This window comes from Pseudorasbora parva, chromosome 15 (assembly GCF_024679245.1).
Source record: "Pseudorasbora parva isolate DD20220531a chromosome 15, ASM2467924v1, whole genome shotgun sequence".
In the NCBI taxonomy this organism is placed as follows: Eukaryota; Metazoa; Chordata; class Actinopteri; order Cypriniformes; family Gobionidae; genus Pseudorasbora; species Pseudorasbora parva.
In genome coordinates, this window is record NC_090186.1 from 1131272 (window position 1) to 1141265 (window position 9994).

A 9994-nucleotide genomic window follows, 5' to 3' on the forward strand; every position below is an offset into this window, starting at 1 on the left:
GCAAACAAAAGGCACCATGGAGAAACTCAACAGCAGTTCAAATAATGAAAAGACAATGCAGAAAATCTGAACGAAAGTGGCGGAAGACAAAACTTGTAGTCCATTATAACATCTATAAAGACAGCCTTCATGCTTTCAATGTTGAACTAGGCAAAGCTAGACAGACCTTCTTCTCAAATATTATAAACAAACACATAAACAACACGCGCACTCTTTTTGCTACTGTAGACAGACTAACAACCCCCCCGAGTCACATTCCCAGAGAAATGCTCTCAGACAGCAAATGCAGTGAGTTTGCTTCCTTCTTCTCAGAGAAAATCAAAAATATCAGAAAGGCGATCAGCACATCCTCTAGTTGCTCTGGGGTCAGTCAGATCAGACCAAACCCTCGGAAAATTACTATGTCTGATTTCGAAACAATTGACGGTAAAATTTTAGAAGACACAGTACAGCATCTTAAAACATCAACCTGCACCCTTGACGCACTCCCCACTTCTTTTTTCAAAAGTGTTTAACTGTTTGGAAGCAGATCTCCTAGAAGTGGTGAACTCCTCACTTCTCTACGGGACTTTTCCAAACGCCCTTAAAACTGCAATAGTTAAGCCTCTTCTGAAAAAGAGAAATCTAGATAACTCCATACTGAGCAACTACAGACCAATCTCAAATCTCCCCTTCATAGGCAAAATCATCGAAAAAGTTGTTTTCAATCAACTAAACAAATTCTTAAACTCAAACGGATTCTTTGACAATTTTCAATCTGGTTTCCGACCGCATCACAGCACAGAGACAGCGCTCATAAAGATTATAAATGATATTCGCTTAAATACTGATACAGGCAAAACATCAATTCTGGTTCTACTTGATCTCAGTGCTGCATTCGACACTGTTGACCACACCATACTTCTAGACAGGCTGGAAAACTGGGTCTGGCTTTCTGGAATGGTCCTCAGATGGTTCAGATCATACTTAGAAGGGAGAGGTTATTATGTGAGTATAGGAGATCATAAGTCTGAGTGGACGTCCATGACATGCGGAGTCCCACAAGGGTCAATTCTAGCACCTCTCCTGTTTAACCTGTATATGCTGCCACTGAGCCAAATAATGAAAAAGAACAATATTGCTTACCACAGCTATGCTGACGACACCCAGCTCTACTTAGCACTGTCACCTAATGACTACAGCCCCATTGACTCGCTGTGCAAATGCATTGATAAAGTTAACAACTGGATGTGCCAAAACTATCTTCAGTTAAACAAAGACAAAACTGAAATCATTACATTTGGAAACAAAGATGAAATTCTCAAGGTGAACGCGTATCTTGAGGCTAAAGGTCTGATAACAAAAAATCAAGTCAGGAATCTTGGTGTAATTTTGGAGTCAGACCTGAGTTTCAGTAGTCATGTCAAAGCAATAACTAAATCAGCATACTATCATCTGAAAAATATTGCAAGGATTAGATGTTTTGTCTCCAGGCAAGACTTAGAGAAACTGGTTCACGCTTTCATCACCAGTAGGGTGGACTATTGTAACGGCCTTCTCACTGGCCTTCCCAAAAAGACCATTAGACAGCTGCAGCTCATACAGAATGCTGCTGCCAGGATTCTTAGCAGAACCAGAAAATATGACCATATCACACCAGTCCTCAGGTCTTTGCACTGGCTTCCAGTTACATCTAGGATCGATTTTAAAGTACTATTACTGATTTATAAATCACTCAATGACCTAGGACCTCAATACATCGCAGATATGCTGATTAAATACAAACCCAACAGATCACTCAGATCAGCAGGATCAAGTCAGTTAGAAATACCAAGAGTTCACTCAAAGCAAGGAGAGTCTGCTTTTAGCTATTATGCCAGCTGTAGTTGGAACCAGCTTCCTGAACAGATCAGATGTGCTACAACAGTAGCCACATTCAAATCCAGACTCAAAACACATCTGTTTAGCTGTGCGTTTACTGAATGAGCACTGTGCCACTGTACGTCCGACTGATTGCACCTTATCTATGCATCATTTTTTTAATAATTTTTTATAACTGTTTTAGTACCTGTTCTTTTCTTTGGTTATCATCATTTTATTACTTTTAATTCTCTTTACATTGTATTCTTTTTCTTATGCATTTTTTAGCCCTATTTTAATTCCTTTCTATGTAAAGCACTTTGAATTGCCATTGTGTATGAAATGTGCTATATAAATAAACTTGCCTTGCCTTGCCTTGCCTTGAAGCCATGTCTGACCGTCTTTCACAAGCTTTAAAAAGGTAATTTAAACGAGAATGAACGCATTGGTGTTAATACGTGACATTGTGTGCAAATGTGGAAAGTATTAAAACAAATGTGCCACTTGCCTCTTACATAAAAATAGTCTTCATGGATTATTTTTAACGCTTGGCATCATATTGTTAGACATTAGATTGATGCATCTATGTCGATGTATTGTTACACCCCTAGTCGGCACCTCTGCGGCACATTTTGCAGCACACTGAAACCTGAAGTTTAATATCAGCCCCATTCGCACGGGATTCGTATTATCTGGTGATTTGTAATAATTGAAGAGAATGTCTGTGATCTTAATCCCGCGCGAATCGGCCATGTCTGTCATTTGTAAAGTAAAAACTCCCCCGCAAATTAGCCTAACTTACCTACCATATTTCACCGAACACCGAGGTCCTGTGATAATAGTAGTCCCGTGCGAATCGACATCTCTGTGCTTTGGCCAGGATTAGGCGGATTGTATATACTTTTTGCAAGCTTTTTTTCTTTCTGTGGGTATTTCTATCTTTATCTTTCACGAAGAATAAAGTCTGCATTCATAATGCGCACCGTTCAGTCATTCCTGTGCAGCCGCGCCCACACGGATTATACTTTCACTTTAGAAGGAGTATCAATTTGAGAGTAATCTGATTGAATGGTGTGTTTAATATTAACATCAATACTGTTCTTAATAAAAAAAATATCAGAACAGTATAGTACAGTACAATGACAAGCTTGTTTAAATAGGCGCTTTTACATTTAGTTTTGAAACTGAATCTTCCGCCGTATATTGTCAGCTTCTAACTCGTGATAAATGAAATCTGATTCCTGCCCGCTGGTCTGAGATCAGTTCATGGCGTCTGTTCACTTAGATACTGAACGAAATTATATTTATTTATTAGGCTACTGTAAAATAATCAAAACGATGCCTGTTTACGATTTCATACAGCTATCTATAACAAAGTCTTGACATCATATCCGGGAGAAGTCAGTAAATTCGAGTAAAATCACAGGCTTTGCTTATCCCTTGCGAATGCGCCACGCAAAACTCAAATGTGGAGGAGTCATTTCTAAATCACAGAGGTCTCTAGATAATACTAATCCCGTGCGAATAGTGCTTTAGATAGACGAACCACTTCCACGCCACTAAAGAAAGTTGGTATTTCTTCTCTTATCAACTATTTATTTCTCCTTACTTGTGGAAGCTCCTTCAGTCACATTTGTGTTGCGGTCAGGGAAACTCTCTTTGTAGCTAAAACGTGCCGCGTTGGATCGATCAGCCTACTGCTGCTGAGCACTGGCTGCGTGTCCGTGGTGTACGTCATCGACCAAGAAGCCAATCGTGTTCTGCTCTTTCTGATGGCATGCGCCCTGAACGTCAGTCATATCGAAATATCGGAAATGTGTTTAAAAATCATATCACCGTTATTGAAAAAAATTATATCGCGATATATATTGATATTGAATTATTGTCCAGCCCTACTGAGACGAGCAAACGCTGGTCACATGATGATCCTCGTCCTGCCTTTAATCACAGCACTCTCTCGTTTCCTCTTATTGCTTTCCTCCAACTAAACCTTTTCTTTCTTATTTTTCTGTGCTACTTCGGATATGATTATAACATCGACAAACAAACGATAGTTGGTCTCGCACGTCTGAATGTAAGGAAGTGTGTGTGTTGGTGGAAGTGACGTATATGCCGTAAAGCAGTCGAATGTTGTAGTTCTTTTTGTTCTCGGGTTACTTCCCGAAACCCGAAGTTTAAAAGTACGATTAAAAACGATACAGACCCCATCAGGCTATGGCAGACGTGTCATTCAACCTATTGTAAGTCGATTTATCATCACAAGAGTCTTAAAAAATATATTATGAAGGTTGAAAAGTTACCTAGTGCTGCTTTAAATATACAAATAAATTATGCAATTAACAGTATATTCTTATAATGAGTAGAATCATAAAAATAATAATAAAGTAACTTGATATAAACTAATGTTAGTAATAGTAATAGTACATTTTTAGTGTATTAATGGGGTGTTATGTTGTAAAAGAAAGATGTCTTAACTCTCAGGATGGGGGTCCCTCACATGAGTGTGTTCATATTTGGGGGTCCATGGCAAGTTTGAAAAGCACATTTTCAGCTGAGATCAAAGTCATAATTTTGTTATTTGTTATAATTTTATATTTTGTTGTTGTTTATTTGTATTATTTTTATATTTGTATATATAACGTTCCCTGTCAGAGTGTTACATTTGCTGTATTGACATGAATTTAACTTTTTCTAATGATTTTATGACCTATTTTTGCATTTAATAAATCCATTGATTTGAAATCCCTTTGACTACTGTACATTTTTGACAATACAGACATTAGCAATATGGTTTATGCATCCATTTCAGATGTATAATATAAGTGTATATATAGTGAAACAGTTTTATTGTTGTAGCTAATATAGTGCAGGCTCTGTGTGGGCCAAGTGAGGGCTTCCTGCGCAGGACCAGCACTTAATAGTGCGGGCCTAGTGAGGGCTTCCTGGGGGCTAAGTGAGGGCTGCCTGTGCAGGGCCAGCTCTAAGGGGCCAACGTTTTGCCAATGAGCAAATTCTCTGGGGCCCTGCATGGGCAGCCTCCTGGGGGCCCTTAGACTAGCCCTAAGTGGGCCCTTAAAGGACCAGTGCAGGCTTGCTTGCAGGGTAATTACCTTGACAAACTATACATCATTAAAAATAATTTTTTTACCTCTGTTTTATTCTCAAAGTCTTATAGTGACCGTAATGTGTTAATATGTGCCAGGAGTTATGAATATGATCATGGGCGTCGCTACCTTTTGATTGTAATATGCATTTGCTCCCATTCATAAAAAACTCCTCTGTGGTCGTCATGAAGACACTCGACAAAACAACTTCCCTCAGGGCTTTTACTTCAAATGTGTGCAGATGTGGAGAAATATTGATAGATTCTCACATGTTTGAGTCAAATTTCTATACAGAGAAGTATTATTTATTCAATCTTTATCCAAAATCCGCGGATGTATGATTATGAGCGCAGTATACTGTGATGTGCTGTTTTCAATTCATTCTGGCAGCCGGAGGGCGCTGGAAAGCTGTACTACTGAACATTCACTCCCATGTGGAACACATGAAGAACAGACACACCATGTGACATTCAGGAAGTATCTGACATAACCAAAACAGCTTCCAGAGATCATCAGATCGCTATTTTATGCAGATAGACACGTTTTAAGACAATAAACACACAATCGCGGCAATATATGGTTGGTCTGTGTTCTTTATGCCATGTTGGGTGGTTTCACAATAGATATTTATAATGCAATGCTATTCCACACAGCTTTTAGCATTGTGTATTTTCTGTCAGATTTTTTGACCCGAAGCTACATGAGATCACATATTGTTATATAAAACACTCGAATTATAAAGTATAAAGTCATATGAAGCAAGTGTTGGAATAAAACATGATTTTAATCGTAAAAAAATGTTTTTTTTGCTGGTGTGCTAAGCTAACATGCTAGCTTGCCCTAGATGCACCTGCCACTGAGTAAATACTTATTTTTATGAACATTTTCTAAATGTAAAACTACTGAAATGCTTATCTGGACGAAATGCATTCAATAGAGTCTCAGTGAGGGTAAAGTGAGAGGTTTGATTTAGAAATGAGGTTTGAATAGAACAGTTTGAATAGAGAGTCGTTAGTAATTAAAATGCAGACAAAAGAATAATAATTAGAGCCATAACCAGTCCGCAGAAGTGTGAATGTGTGCCGGGGAGACAAACTGAATGGGGCAGTTTGCACCTCTAAACAATAGAGGCAATATAGTGAATGAAAGCTGAGAAGACATGGCAATAAACATCAGTTGATATTTTAGAGATATCTCAAAATAAAATCACATGAAACGATCTTGTAAAACGTTTAATAAAATTCAGAGTTTTAGACTTATCATCTTCAGATCTGAAATATAACATGGTCAGACTTGTGGCTTTAGCTGTAGTGCATTTCTAGATTTCTCCAAGGCCCACTTCAATTAAAAGGACGCAGCCCCTAAATTGGGACACAGCTCAAGACTTAGCCTACCTTTCATGTGACTCGAAAGAGCAGACTCGGCCATAGTGAAAAGCTGCACGTATTTTTGCAGACTTTACAAGAGGCACTTCGTGGGGTTTGTGTCCGTTTGATCCCAAATTCATATTTAGCATCTATTAGGCAACGTTCATTGAAAAGACAACATTGGGGGCGGAGTCGCACATGGAAATAGACGGGCAGATCGCGAGCACAGCAGGTTTCATTTTAGGCTCTCCAACATTTTTATTTCTACATTTAATAAACAAACTATTTAGTCAGATAGGTATTTGTTGTAAAAGAAATACAGTTACAATTTCAAGCATTTGCACGTTATCCAAAATTCAAGCACTTTTCAAACCTTAAAAACACAACATCAAAATGCAAGCACTTTCAAGAATTTCAAGCACCCGTACGAAGCACGAAGGACGTTTTAAACTCTGAAACTTACAGGATATTCTTATATTACCATGATCTTTTATATATCAAAAGCTCAAGGGGAAGTTGATTTCTAGATTCATCACCCCTTTAACTTGACTGACTGCTTCATTTCCACATTAAAATAATCTAAAGGCACGTCATGAGCCCTTTAAGACTCTGAGCTTGTTATTTAGGAGAAAACCTCTCATTTAGCAAATGGTGCTGATTCATTATTAAACATGATTCTTCATTAGTGAATAATGAACACTCACAGAGCTTTTCTGCAGTTGATCACAGCTGGTATCAGTCTTCTTCTGCCCTCATCTGATGTGTTGTATTTCCTGAGGTTCAGCTCATCCAGCGGCTCCTCTGAGATCTGAAGCATGTAGGCGATTGTTGAGCAGTGAGACGGAGAGAGTTTCTTCTCTGAGTGTTTGTCTGATTTCACAAACTCCTGGATCTCTCTGGACAGAGTCTGATCTTTCACTTCCAGCAGACAGAGGAACAGATTGATGGGCTGATCAGCTGAGAGTTGAGCTGAGAGTTTAGCAAAACGTTTAGGTGAGCGTTTATTATCGTTTTTGCGTTGCATATCAATTTCATCTACATACAGTCCATCAATGAAATCCTCATCCTCATCCTCCTCATCTTCGAGTTTATCTTCATCTTTGATCCTCTGTTGAATGTCCTGTGTGATTCTCCTGATGTCCTCTGAGCTTTCCTCTGTGTGTGTCAGTAGATCCTGTAAGAGTCTCTGATTGGACTCCAGAGAGACGCCCAGCAGGAACCGCAGGAACAGATCCAGCCGTCCATTCTCACTCCTGAGGGCTTTATCTACTGCTGATGATAGCAGATCATACAGAGAGTCTTTATCTACTGCTGATGTTTGTGGATCATACAGAGAGTCTTTATCTACTGCTGATGTTAGCAGATCATACAGAGAGTCTTCATCTACTGCTGATGTTAGTAGATCATCAAAGTCTTCATCAGGCCAGTAAGATCTGAATTCATGCAGTGGTTTCTTGTTCTTGATCAGATGAGAGTAAAACTCATAGAAAGCAGCGAGAAACTCCTGGAGGCTCAGATGAATGAAGCTGTAGACTTTCCTCTGATGAATCACAGATTCCTCCTTAAAGATCTCAGTGCAGATCCCAGAATACACTGCGGCGTCAGTGACGTCTATGCCGCTCTCTCTCAGGTCCTCCTCATAGAACATCACATTGCCCTTCATCAGCTGATTGAAAGCCACTTCAGCAAGTTTCACAATCACTTCTCTGTTGGACGGCAGGAGTTTCCTTGGATATCTCTCTTCATACTTCTGATTCCTCATGTTGATCTGAATCAGCAGGAAGTGGATGTACATTTCAGTCAGAGTTTGAGGGATTTCTGCGCTCAGATCTTCTTCCAGGAGCTTTTGAAGCACAGTGGATGAGATCCAGCAGAAGACGGGTATGTGGCACATGATGTGGAGGCTTCTTGCTCTTCTGATGTGGGAGATGATTCTGCTGGCTTTATGCTCGTCCCTGATTCTCTTCCTGAAATATTCCTCCTTCTGAGGCTCATTGAATCCCTGAATCTCTGTCAGACGGTTGATGTATTTGGAGGGGATCTGATTGGCTGCTGCTGGTCTGGAGGTGATCCAGATGAGAGCCGAGGGAAGCATCTCTCCTTTCATGAGCTTTGACATCAACACATCCACTGATGAAGTCTCAGTCACACCAGAAACTTCCTTTGGCATCAACTCATCCACTGATGAAGTCTCAGTCACACCAGAAACTTCCTTTGGCATCAACTCATCCACTGATGAAGTCTCAGTCACACCAGAAACTTCCTTTGGCATCAACTCATCCACTGATGAAGTCTCAGTCACACCTGAAAACGTTCTGAGCAGTTTTCTTTTCCGGATCTTTGACATGAACTGAAAAGAAAAATCAGGAAACCACATTGTCAAATTTACTTAATCATTTGATTTGCAATCTAAGCAACAACATTGTGTTTCTCTTCTTATAAATCAGTCAATTTATAACAAAAATTTTGTTTTGAAAAAGTGTTTTGTGATTTGATTAAAAGAGGGGCAGGATCTCACACCACTGTTAGGGAGCCATATTATTAATATAATTTTGAGATTACTCATTTGGGTCCTTAAAAATGACTTAATTCCCTGATGTTGAAATTATGTGAACAAATTATATTTGTTTAATTTAATTGATTCATGTGGAACCAATTTACATTAAATCATTTAAATCCAACACACCTTTTTTTTCAGAGCTGCATCCACTGATGAAGTCTGAGTCACATCAGAAACTTCCTGAGCGTCTGAAAACCTCAGTGTGATTCTGCTTTCATCCAGACCATCAAAGATGAACACAACTTTACACTCCTCATAAATCCTTGAGTCCAGATCGTGAAGTTCAGGATAAAAGTCCAGCAGAAGTCTGTGAAGACTGTACTGATGATCTCGGATCAAGTTCAGCTCTCGAAATGGAAGCACAAACATGAAATCTACATCCTGATTGGCTCTTCCCTCGGCCCAGTCCAGAATGAACTTCTGCACAGAGACGGTTTTTCCGATTCCAGCGATGCCTTTAGTAAGAACAGTCTTGATCTGCTGTTTCTCCTCACGTCCTGGTTCAGCTGAGGCTGTAAAGATGTCATTGCAGTAGATTGGAGTGTCTTGTGAGTGTTGTGTTCTGGCTGTTTTCTCCATCTGTAAAACCTCATGTTCTTCATTCACTCCTCCTCTCTCTCCCTCTATGATGTAGAGCTGTGTGTAGATCCTGTTCAGGAGGGCTTGATTCACCTGGAGTTTCAGTCCCTCAAATAATCTCTCATACTTGTTCTTCATGCTGGTTTTGTGTCTGTCTTTGACTCTCTGGAGCTCATCATTCATTGGTTGATCGTGTCTGTTCAGGGACGGCGTAACGCTGGTGAAAGTGTTGATCAGACGAGAGACTGAGGCGGCTCCTCTAGAGATGCTTCGCTCTCCATATACTCTGCTGAAATAACAACAAGAAGAACAGATTACTAAATATGAAAAATAAATTAAACTCTAAATCAATACAGATTTCAGTCTTGTATTTTCAACACTCCTGTTTTTGCCATGAGTCTCCCATATTTCACACGCCCTTCCATTTTGTTATTTCTCATGGGAATCTCCCGTATCTTGTATGAAACACATCGTGAACAGACACATCTATAGACTGTAAAAACGGACACATCATACAAATTTCAACCCATTTGTGACCTCGATCT

The 9994-nt window shown here is 39.5% G+C and overlaps 1 protein-coding gene across 1 annotated transcript in view; it reads right to left on the reverse strand.

Annotated features, from left to right (window-relative positions):
* LOC137040863 (NACHT, LRR and PYD domains-containing protein 3-like) overlaps positions 1-9536 on the reverse strand; it is a 32131-nt gene extending 22595 nt beyond the window's left edge. The window contains exons 1-4 of the mRNA XM_067416612.1: positions 9039-9536; positions 7793-8471; positions 7403-7672; positions 7015-7273 (exon numbers count right to left, since the gene is read on the reverse strand). Of these exons, the coding sequence (XP_067272713.1) occupies positions 7015-7273; positions 7403-7672; positions 7793-8471; positions 9039-9449 (1619 nt within the window). The 5' untranslated portion in view covers positions 9450-9536. The remainder of the gene's footprint in view (positions 1-7014; positions 7274-7402; positions 7673-7792; positions 8472-9038) is intronic.
* Between the last annotated feature and the right edge of the window lie 458 nt (positions 9537-9994).